Source organism: Bufo gargarizans, chromosome 1, assembly GCF_014858855.1.
Source record: "Bufo gargarizans isolate SCDJY-AF-19 chromosome 1, ASM1485885v1, whole genome shotgun sequence".
Lineage (NCBI taxonomy): Eukaryota > Metazoa > Chordata > Amphibia > Anura > Bufonidae > Bufo > Bufo gargarizans.
Genome location: NC_058080.1, coordinates 220,537,473 through 220,549,786, shown reverse-complemented (window position 1 = coordinate 220,549,786; position 12,314 = coordinate 220,537,473). Strand labels below are relative to the sequence as shown.

At 45.1% G+C, this 12,314-nt stretch overlaps 1 protein-coding gene across 50 annotated transcripts in view; it reads left to right on the top strand.

Annotated features, from left to right (window-relative positions):
- Positions 1 to 12,314, top strand: part of ANK2 (ankyrin 2) — a 524,175-nt gene that overhangs the window by 335,577 nt on the left and 176,284 nt on the right. For 27 of the 50 annotated variants that reach the window (XM_044301512.1, XM_044301701.1, XM_044301443.1 and 24 more), the window contains exons 1-2: positions 213 to 493; positions 11,885 to 11,986. In XM_044301512.1, coding sequence (XP_044157447.1) covers positions 314 to 493; positions 11,885 to 11,986 — 282 coding nt within the window. In that variant the 5' untranslated portion in view covers positions 213 to 313. Of the gene's footprint in view, positions 1 to 212; positions 494 to 11,884; positions 11,987 to 12,314 lie in introns of those variants that run through there. The other 23 variants (XM_044301490.1, XM_044301541.1, XM_044301518.1 and 20 more) reach the window with 4 other exon arrangements.

Genomic DNA, 12,314 nt, shown 5'->3' with positions numbered 1-12,314 from the left:
TTGTTACATAATCAGAAAGACAGCGAGGGGCCCACAGTGAGTAATTCAATAGGGCTCACATGCACAGAGAGGCATTTCACACTGGCAGACTTGGACTCCTTGTGCTGAGAAGGCTGGCTGTGTATTGGAAGGCAGCCCCCTCCATTTACATGCATAACTGGCCTAGTAGGTGTAAAAATAGACAGACAGTGCCCGAATTGGAAATGGTCACTCAGTGATGACCGCAGTTGCTGGAGATGAATCCCCAGAGAGACTCCAGTGAGCAAAGGGATAAACTGGGAGTAGTGAACACTGGCTGTCTGAGTTGACATGGATGTCTGACGCTGCTGACGAGTCCATAGCTTGGGGTCAAACAGTTATGGGCAATGCACCACTTTGCCAGGCATGTCACACTGGGAAATCAGTTGGTCATGTTGGAAGTATCAGTGATTTGGAGAAAATTCTGGACTACTATGGGTACAGTATTGAAGAAATCTCAGAGCAGGAATCTATGGTGAGTACATCAGACCGAGGAGAAGTAACACTTGTCACCATGATAAAGACAGGGAGTTTGGAGAGAGGTTTGTTTGCTGGAGATAGATAGATAGATAGATAGATCATAGATAGATGGATAATAGATAGATAGAAGATAGATGGATAATAGATAGATAATAGATAGATGGATAATAGATAGATAATAGATAGATAGAAGATAGATCGCTAGATAATAGATAGATAATAGATAGATAGATAGATAGATAGATAGATATAGACTAGTCGCAGGCAGTTCGCAGTTGCACACGACCTGCTTCGTGTCCATGATGGCAAATTTATGTGCAATCAAAAATTCAACAGGGTTGAGTTATTTACAACGGTCTTGTAGCAGTCACGTTAGGTCAGGGGTCACATGACCCCATTGACATGATGCAGTGTTATTGTGTCGCTGTGTAACCCTAGGCTCACATCTAAGCAAATACAGTCTGCAGCAGCATCATAAACTATGCATACCCTGCCTCAAAACAATATCATTTATTTATTTGTATTAGAAAATAATTTAATAATTAGAAATCAGGTTAAAGTGTTTCTGTCATGGGAAGAATCGTTGCGATGTGCTAATGTCAGCCGAACATAACTGTATGATATATAACTTTCTGCCGCCGTTCCCTCAGAATAAAGACTTTTATAATATGCTAATGAGCCTCTAGGTGCTAGTGGGGCCTTTCTGCAGCACCTAGAGGCTCCGTCCTCTCACCCTTTGGCACGCCCATGTCCAGTTGATTGACGTCAAGTTCTCCTCTGCGCCTGTAAAATCCTGCGCCTGTGCAGTGAGGGAAGCCGGCAGCAGGAGAGCGTCCTTCACCGCCTGCGCAGAATATTAAACGGGAAGGCGCACGCGTGGGATTTTACAGGCACAGAGGAGAACTTGACGTCAATCAACTGGACATGGGCGTGCCAAAGGGTGAGAGGACGGAGCCTCTAGGTGCTGCAGCATCGCCCCACTAGCACCTAGCGGCTCATAAGCATATTATACAAGTATTTAGCGCGAACGGCGGCAGGGAGATACAGTCATACAGTTATGTTCTGCTGACATTAACACATCGCTAATATCAGCCAGATACATAATGATTTTTCTGATGACAGAAGCCCTTTAAGGGCTTATGCACACTAACATATATTCTTTTCCGATTCTGTGCCTTTATTTTTTGAGGCCCGTATGCCGATCCATTCACCTCAATGGGTCAGCATAAAAAACGGGATATACTCTGTGTGCATTCCATGTCCGCATGGCCGTTCCGCCCCAAAAAAATTCCTATTATTGTCCGTATTATGGACAAGGATAGGACTGTTTTATCATGGGCCGGGCGTTCTGTTCCGCAAAATGTAGAATACACACGACCGGTATCTGTGTTTTGCGGATCCACAATTTGTGGACCACAAAACAGGCAACGGTCGTATGCATGAGCCCTTAGCCTGAGGAAGAAACGTGATTTGTCTCGAAAGCTCGCTATGTAACATCATTGCTTCTCTTTTTGTTGGCCATTAAAAGGTATCAGACCTGCAAGACTCTTAGATTGCTTCTCTTAGTGACAGCGGACCCATTTATTCTCTATAGGGGAAGGAATGGATGCGGACAGCACACAGAGTGCTGTCCGCATCCGCATTTCCGGAGCCCGCCCCTGATCTTCTGGTCCGCGGCTCCAGGTTTCTGTCACTACGGACCATAACGCAATTCTATGACAGAAAGCATAACGGAATGCCTTTAGAGAAATTCCGTTATTCATTCCGTCATAATAGAAGTCTATGGCCTGCATAACGGATCCGTCCGGTTTCCATTATGCAGAGGAGTCCTCTCCGGCATAACGGAAATAGGAAGTATCCGTTTTGCAGCCCATAGACTTCTATTATGACGGAATGAATAACGGAATTTCTCTAAAGGCATTCCGTTATGCATTCAGTCATAGAATTGCGTTATGGTCCGTGGTGACAGAATCCATAAAGGAATTCCCCTTTTACCTCCAAACGAAGCGTGAACGACTTTCAAAATATAATATTCGCTCATCTCTAATGGCTCCATCTGTACACACATATATGCATACAGTATGTACAAAGGAGAGGCAGACATCCACACGTATTCATATATACACAAACACGAGAAAGATATACCACAGTGTGCATAGAAACATGCAAATACTGATAGACGTGCACATATATATACAGTATATATATATACGGTATATATATATATATATATATATATATATATATACACACACACAAGAAAATACAAATGTACAGAGATGTACAAATATACACCCATAACGACATACACAGACGTGTATGTTTTGTACATTAGCATAGCTAAACAAGAATGCACACGCATAGAAAGCATGCACATATGTGGATACCCACAGCTGACAATCCTCCTTCCTGCTCCCCTGGTGTCCAGCATATAATAGCAGTTTATTATAACCTCCCTCATCCCCAGTAACATGATATAATACACTGTATTACATGGCTCGGCCTCCACAGGCTCCCACCCTTCCCTCTGCACCGGTGGGGTCTTCAGTCCAGCAGACTGTGCAGCTACAGACCAATCAGACCTTCTCTGTCCTGTAAGGAAAATGATGATTGGTGGAGCACGCAACAGATTAGTGAGTGACAGGCTGATCCACCAATCAGCACTTTTCCTTCACAAACCAGGAAGTGTGGCTTGTTAATCAGTGAATGGGATGTTGTAATGGACGCAGAGCAGTGGGCCCCTCTTTCCCAGGGGCTCTCAGCCACAAATTGTACAAAACAAAGTGCTCAAATCTGGCCCAAATATCACTGTGCAGCTAAGACGTATATGTAAGTCTCTTTAGCTGCATGGTCAGTTATGACAGAAGTATACTGTATACAGCTAGTTATGGTCCATCTTGAGGGCAACCTCTTTAAGCAAACGACACATATTTGATATCATTACACACAGGAGAGTAAGACTATTACATTTTGGATTTCTTTTTTCACTTTATTACATTGAGTTAAAAATGGAGAACAAGGCAAGCATTTGAATTGTATACCGTAACTGCCTATTTTTCTGTATATAAAATGGGGAAAAAAAATGGGTTTTCTAGAATTTTAATGTGGATGACCTATCCTTAGGATAGGTGATAATTAGATAAGCGGGGTCCAGCACCTGACACCCCCACTGATCAGCTGTCTGCATAGCTCCGTACACTGTGCAGTAACCATAGCTGGTTGCTGAAGTTCAGTCCTGTTCCAGTGAATGGAAGAGAGCTGCTGAGACCAGGCATGCACAACTACACAGTGTCTGCACCCGGCACATCATGGCTTCTGCAAACAGATGATGATCGGGGTACCAGGAGGCAGACCCCTGCCGATCTGATATTGATGACCTTTTTTTAGGGTACAGGTTTCTGCATGATGTTTTGGAAGCCAAAATCAGGAGTGGATCATAAAAGGTCAGAAAGCTTAAAGGACTTCTCTCTTTTTTTTTTTTATTCACTCCTGGTTTTAGCTTCAAAAACTGCCCCTACAAGCCTGACTGCCCCTACAAGCCTGACTGTAAAGCCGTACCTTTGCAGTCCTAAAAAAAAACACATTTATATTGAAAATATTGGTCCCGTTTTGTTACCACATAAAAGCCCATTCTGTCCTACAGAAATTGGGAAATTATGAAAAGATGAAGATTTGATGTGGACAGCATTGGTCTTCAATGGGTTAAATGTATAAACTATTACTGGAATAATTAAAAGCAGGCTAGTGGTAATTAAAGGACAATCCCATTAGTTTTTCCATGTGCTGCTCCTGATGTTACCACCAACAATCTTATCCCAGTGATCGATGTGCTCATGTGATTTTCTGCCTGTAGGCTCATGTAATGGCAGTGACATTATGCGTGCCTAATTCAACGGAAAGCCTTTACTGCTTCATTCCAGGTGACCCCCAGGTGACTTTCACTGTTCCAGGCTCTCGTCTAAACTTGGAATGTCACATGCATAACTTAGATATCTATAAATACTATAGTTTGTACCCAACTCTTAAAGGGGTTGTCTACCTTTGTAGAGCTTTTCGACAGACCCTCTACAGTGTGGACGCATCCGCGGTGGTAGTCACACCTACCTGATCCCCGCCACTGGGTTCTACCACAGCCCTGCAGGTCCCAGGGTCTTCACTAGTCTTGATCCGGTTTGATGCCAGGTCCCGTGTCTGCTGCAGCCAGTGATTGGCCAAATCAGTCATGTGTCACCTTTTTGGCATGTGAACCAGTGACGGCTGCATATGGTTATCATGTCACTGGTATGGCTAGTCAATGACTGCAGCGGTAACATCACCAGAGTCAAATCATATGTTGACACTGGGAGACCTGGGACCTGCAGAGCCACAGGGTGGCGATAGAGCCAGAACCCAGTGGTGGGAAAGCAGAGTATGATTACCACCAACCATGGGTCTTGCTACACCCTGGGTCTGTAGAAAAGCTCTACAAAGATGAACAACCCCTTTAATTTGATCTTTCCTGTCTTACATATTCTAACAATTAAATAGGTTGTCTAAGCTTCCAGCTGACCAACCCAATCAGAACCTGTGCCCAATTTAAAAACTAAATAAAAAATACTACTCACCTGTCAGCAGTGCCACTGTTCCCATGCTATGACCCAGTTCCTGACAGCTTCAGGGCCCTATTGGACTGGAAGTGGCTTGTTCCTGTGACCTCTGTGGCCACGCCCACCCACAGCAGCCAATGCTGGCATGATTTTACCGCAAAATAGTGCACCCATTGGTTGCTGCTGGTGGGCGTGGCTTGGCTGCCTGCAGTCAGCTGCATTGTGGGGTCATACCATGATCCTTATTCCATGCCCTAGATCAGGGATGGCCAACCTGCGGCTCTCCAGCTGTTGCAAAACTACAACTCCTAGCATGCGCAGACAGCCTGCAGCTATCAGCCTACAGCAGTGCATGGTGGGAATGGTAGTTTTACAACAGCTGGAGAGCCGCAGGTTGGCCAGCCATGCCCTAGATGTCTATGACGGGGATACACTTTTATTACATAGCAGATTTAGCCAAGCTAAGCTTGTCCTTTGGCTTGATTTTACAGTAATGTGCCTGCGGTCTTCCTCCTGGCTACAGATAAGCCTACGCAGTGAAAATAAAAAGGTTCTTGTTGATTTGGACACGTTGGTAGGAAAATGAATCATCTCTTGGATGTCATACCTGTGGAAAACCAAATCCGCATCTCTCTGATGGAGAAGGAGTAGCAGTAGATGCAGTGTATATGCAGAATGATTGTGACTAGCGGTCATATGTATGGTAGAGTTTGATTATTTCAGCGCCGTACCAGTAGGACCACGCCGCCAGGTTTTTTTATGCAGTTTCTGAAGCTAAAATCAGAAGCGGCTCATAATAGGAGAGACTGTATACAGGACAGATACCACTTCTCTTTTTTGAATCCACTCCTGGTTTTCGTTTCAAAACAGCATAAAAAAAACGTGAACGTGTGGCCGACCCCTAAGGCAACAGTTTAATACTTTGTTACAAGACTTAAGCTTTGCCAGAAAATCAAGATCCAGCTGGCATGAATGGCTGGTGCCTGCTGGAGCTGGTTCAGAATCCAGTAGGAGTAGCAATGCGGTGACTCACATCTTCTCCGGATTCATGTGTCTTTATCTGGTTTTCTGCTTAGACTCATCTGTTTGTATTGAAGCCATTTGCACTTCTGCATAATGATAATTTATGATAATAAAGTCAATCCACACATGACATAACAGTTCCTTGTATTTGTGGGTTGTGCTCTTAAGGTACCAGTTGTGCCCTGCTCCTGTCTCCCCTATGTCTTGCACCATAATCACTGCGTAAAAACATTTTATTACTTGTGTATGGGTACTTTCACACTTGTGGCAGAGGATTCCGGCAGGCAGTTCCGTCACTGGAACTGCCTGCCAGATCCGTCAAAACGTATGCCAACTGATGGCATTCGTAAGACGGATCATTGAAATGCCAGACCCATCTGTCCGGTGTCATCCGGAAAAACGGACCGGATGCGCAGACCGGAAGGACAGATCCGGCATTGCAGTGTTTTGAATGCCGGATTCGGCACTAATACATTCCTATGGAAAAAAATACGGATCCGGCAAATGTTCCGGAATTTTGGACACAGATAAAACCGTAGCATGCTGCGGTATTATCTCTGTCCTGAAAAGGCAAAAAGACTGAATTGAAGACATCCTGATGCATCCTGAACGGATTGCTCTCCATTCAGAATGCATGGGGATATAACTGATCAGTTCTTTTCCGGTATTGAGCCCCTAGGACGGAACTCAATGCCTGAAAAGAATAACGCTAGTGTGAAAGTACCCTAATACTAATATTAAGTTACTGTCTGTATTATAGCCCAAAGCTAAACCTTGTTGTCAGTGGAAACAATCAAAAAGCATGTCATCATGCTGATGCCTGCCAGCTTAGTTGAGCTCCAGTAATGTAGTAGGAGCATGTTTTTTCCATACAGCAATATTTGATATGATTTTTTTTCCCCCCCAGAATGCAGATGACAGATTAAGGCTACTTTCACACTCGTGTTTTGGCTTTCCGTTTGTGAGATCCGTTCAGGGCTCTCACAGGCGGTCCAAAAGGGATCAGTTTTGCCCTAAAGCATTCTGAATGGAAAAGGATCTGCTCAGAATGCATCAGTTTGCCTCCGTTCAGTCACCATTCTGCTCTAGAGGCAGACACCAAAACGCTGCTTGAAGAAACTGAGCCAAACGGATCCGTCCTGGCACACAATGTAAGTCAATGGAATCGGATCCGTTTTCTATGACACAATCTGGCACAATAGAAAACTGATCCGTCTCCCATTGACTTTCAATGGAGTTCATGACGGATCCGTCTTGGCTATGCTACAGATAATACAAACGGATCAGTTCATGACGGATGCATGCGGTTGTATTATTGTAACGGATCCGTTTTAGCAGATCCATGACAGATCCACCCAAAACGCCTAAGACTACATTCACACAACTGTATGTATTTTGCAGTCCGCAAAATGCAGATCTACAAAATACCGATCGTGTCCATTCAGGTGAACAGAGCTTAGCCCTGCCCAGGCCAGTTGATACTAGTCGTGACGTCACTGGGCCGGCGGTAAACAGCTGATCGGCGGGGGTCCCAGGTGTCGAACCCCCGCCGATCAAATGTTGATCTATCCAGAGGATAGATCATCAGTTTAAACAAACTGCAGAACCCTTTTAAAAAGAGAATAAAAAGTTCAGATATGGAACAACGGATCAGAGAAAAGCGGACCGCAAAACAACAACGGTCGTGTGCATGAGCCCTTACTCCAACTTTGGAAAGTGGGTGTGGCTAACCTGTCAAGCTGATATAAAGGGAGTCTATCCGCTTGTTTCCGCCTACTAAACCAAGCAGAGTGGCATGTAGGGCTTGCACAGACAAATAATTACATTTTCTTCTCCGTTGCTGCATTTAGCAGAAAAAGCACTTTGTTCAAGTATGCAAATGAGCTATTTGGTGCCCTGAGGGTGTGCCCAAGCCCCAGGTTCCCCCTCTAAGGTGTCTATATACTGCACTCACCTGCGGTGCATACCAGGATTTCTGCACATGCTCATTTCAGTTCTTCCCCCGAGATGCTGTACTGAGCATGTGCAGAAGTTCTGGCGTACAGAACAGGTACGAGATAACAAGCAAACATTGTGTGCCATTGGATAAAATTGGTGCAAATTACAACAATTCAGAGTCCTGGAAAATTGCTTAAAAAAGTTCAGCAATTTACCAATTATTCCCAAAATAATATATATTATATATAAATCGTATTTGACTTTATTTCACTTTTATCCATTGCAATGTACAAAGGGTTTATAATAGAAATGAGAGGTCTTTGTGATATATGCCACCAGAAGGAGGGCATCCACCTAGTCCACTACTGTTTGGACCTCACCCCTGCTACTCATGTACTATTATGACACGGGGTGACAGGGATTCACAGGTTTAGCAGAGCTGAGTTTGTCATTTGGCACAGCTCATCATCATATCACTTTGATGCATGTTCTACCGAACTGCGCAAAAGAAAGAGCTTCAGCCCTGCGACATGTTACGTAGGTACCTCCAGCCATGCACTGGTTAAGCGTCCGCCTGTGCAGAAGAGGACTGTGGGCGTGATGCAGCATTTGTGCTCGGTGCAGTTACTGCTCAGCTGAGCTGTGCTTTATCTGCTTACACGATTGGCTAAGCATCGGGGGGGCTGGTGACACATCAATGCGGATTACAGGACGTGCTGCTTCCCGTGACCTTTAGTTAATGTGCCAAAGAGATAACATTTGCCTATCGCACCCCTCAGACCAGCCCAGTGCCCATATCCATACGTACTAGATACAAAGATGGCTACCGCCTTTATTTGCATTGACCATGTTATGTGTGTGTTTATTCCTTTACGAGTTTCTTACAATTGCCTATGGAAATCAGGTCACTGATAAAAGCCATTAGCAAAACAATTAATATTTTAAACGCCGTCCCTGCCTAGATTTACCCGTAGAGCGTAGAAAAAGTTTTCAAAGTCTGTTCAGCAAATCTTAATAATATATACTACTGAGTTTTTTGCCACTGATCTGTGCATCTATAGCAGCTACTCTGGCCAGATCCTTAGGGTACGGCCATACAGCACAGTTGTGTGGGATTTGGGACGCGGCCATGCTGCAATCAAAAACGTAGGTCCATGCAGGCCGCACTAGGCCCTGATTAAGGTAATGAGACTGCACTGGTTAAGTAGTCTTAATTGTTAATGACCGTGGGGTTCCTGCAATACAGTGCAACCATTAACAATGCAGGTCTCATTAGTTCAATTAGGGCCTGGTGCAGCCTGTATGGCCACATGGTTCTTGATCAGGGCAGTGATGGTCAGTTCGCAGGGTTCGCCAACGAACACATGCGGGCTGCCATCTTGACTCACCCGTCTGGCGATGCACAGGTAAGCCCTTCAAATGCGGTCACCGGGAGCAGGCAGTTTCGAGAACAGCTGCCGGGGGCCTTCATCGGCTGTTCTCGGAACTGCCTGCTCCCGGTGACTGCATTTGATTTCAGACCGGCTCCTGGCACAGGCACAGGTAAGGGCTTACCTGCGCATCGCCGGACGAGTGAGTCAGGACGGCAGCCCGCATGTGTTCGTTGGCGAACACTGCGAACTGACCATCACTGGATCAGGGGCGGATTGGCCATAGACTCTACAAGGAAATTTCCTGGTGGGCCGATTTCCAGTTGGCTGCCAGAACTCTTCTCACAGCCGCCAGCTACGTGAGTAAGAATCTGTTGCTCCCAGAGTTGATTAAAGCTGGGGGCGTCAAGTATATATATGTACATGGCCGGTGACCACAGGTGGCTTCTTGATTCTTGAAATTCAACTTTGCCATCCTGTGGCAACTAGTGTAGGAGGACAGAACGTGGCAGCTGCACTGCCCACCACAGAAAGGCCGCTTCTGTGAAGGTATCTTTTGCTGCTGGTGCATTATTTTATGCTGCACTGTGGTTTTTGATGCTGCTGGGGCAGTTTATTGTGTTGCGCTGAGGATTTGGCTCTGCTGGGACAGTATTTTGTGCTGCAATATGGTATTACTGGCTGTGCCTTCTTCCGCTGTCCCACCTTCTGTCAATTTGAACCTGCCTACAACACGGGGCCACTTTTTTTTCTCTCCAGGACCACATTAAGTTCCTGTCCCGAAGTCCACACAACCGCACCGTGTGGTCGTAACCTAATAAATAGGTGCTTGTGATTGCGCATGTCATAAGAGGTGCCACAATTTGACACAGTTCTGGGTCATAATGTATCAAGTTTTAGACCTAGCCTCGCCTGTTTCGTGTTTTCCAGCTCAACAGGAAGCCATGGCTAAGTGGAAATGGGACATGGCTTCCGATGGGACATTGTGCACCAAAGGAAGCCAACCAATAGTTGGTGTAAAGTTGGTGCAAATAGTTGGCTAAGCCACACGTGTATGGGAGGGAGTCAGGAGAGATGGCTGTCGTTTCGTCTGACAACTATTGAATGTGTATGAGCGCCTTAAAGACTATCCCTGCACCACTATAGTATAGTCCAGTATAGGTCCCTGGGGTATCGATTAGGAGGCCCCCTAGCACTGCTGTTTGTGATCACATTCTGTGTAAGGTGCGTGTATAGACAGAAAGAATTATTACATTCATTAGTCAGTACTTGTAGACGTGGGAGAGGCTGTGACAAAGTGAGTGGCTTATTTTAGGCTACTTTCACACTAGCGTTCGATCGGATCCGTTCTGAACGGATCCGATCATATTAATGCAGACGGAGGCTCCGTTCAGTACGGATCCGTCTGCATTAATAACTTAGAAAAAATTCTAAGTGTGAAAGTAGCCTGAGCGGATCCGTTCAGACTTTCAATGTAAAGTCAATGGGGGACGGATCCGCTTGAAGATTGAGCCATATGGTGACATCTTCAAGCGGATCCGTTCCCATTGACTTACATTGTAAGTCTGAACGGATCCGCTCGCCTCCGCACGGCCAGGCGGACAGCTGAACGCTGCAAGCAGCGTTCAGCTGTCCGCCTGTCCGTGCGGAGGCGAGCGGTGCGGAGGCTGAACGCCGCCAGACTGATGCAGTCTGAGCGGATCCGCTCCATTCAGACTGCATCAGGGCTGGACGGAGGCGTTCGGGTCCGCTCGTGAGCTCCTTCAAACGGAGCTCACGAACGGACCTATGAACGCTAGTGTGAAAGTAGCCTTAATCATTATCTATACTGTGTCTGTTTAAAGGGGAATACCCATTGTATACAGCGGGGGTTACAGGAACAGGCAAACGAGCTGTGCTACATAGCCCACCAAGCTGTTTCCGCAACTCCGGCCTCCTTTGCCCACCGCATACACTGAAAAAAGTGTACCATAGCCATACTCACTGAAAGTCATGCAGTCACTCATGTACAGAGAGGTACCAACCTGTTTCTTTTTTCTGGACAACTGATCAAACAATCCTAACCATACTTTTTGTGGACAAATTGAGTGTAAATCATAATAAATTAGGTGTCATGTATGTCCAGGCCAACATACTGATATGAAGATGTTATAGCCGTAGTTTATTGTGATCACTCTTTTCATGGACAGTGGAATAAAGTCCCCTGTTTTATGGACTGTCCAGGACTTTACCTATGTTTGGCAGCCTTCTATTTATTACCAATAATTACTCTTAATATCAGTACATATAGATTTCTCTTTCTGTTGACACCATGTGTTTGAGGATCATTTTAGAATAACGGATGTATCTCAGCCAGATTATATGGGCATATGTGTCATGGTTTAATAGTTCTTACATTACAGACACAATGATCTTTACATCCTGTAGTTTGCTCCAAAAATGTGACCAATTTACTTTTTGTTTTAACAGTCGGACAGCAATACTAGCTTCCTCAAAGCTGCGCGATCAGGCAATTTGGATAAGGTACTGGAGTACCTAAAAGGAGGAGTAGACATCAATACGAGTAATCAGGTACAGTGAACTACCCATCATGTATGCTGTTTATTTTGTGTGCATAAATTGTGGCACATACAACTTCTGTCTAAATGTATGCCTGGGAGGCTTAAAGGGGTTGTCTTACTTCAGTAAGTTGCATTTATCACGTAGAGAAAGTTATAATACAAGGCACTTACTAATGTATTGTGATTGTCTATATTACTTCCTTTGCTGGCTGGATTCATTTTTCCATCACATTATACACTGCCTGTTACGATGCTTACAGACCACCCTGCAATCCATCAGTGGTAATTGTACTTGCACACTATAGAAAAAGCATCAGCTTTTCTGATGGCCGGGACCA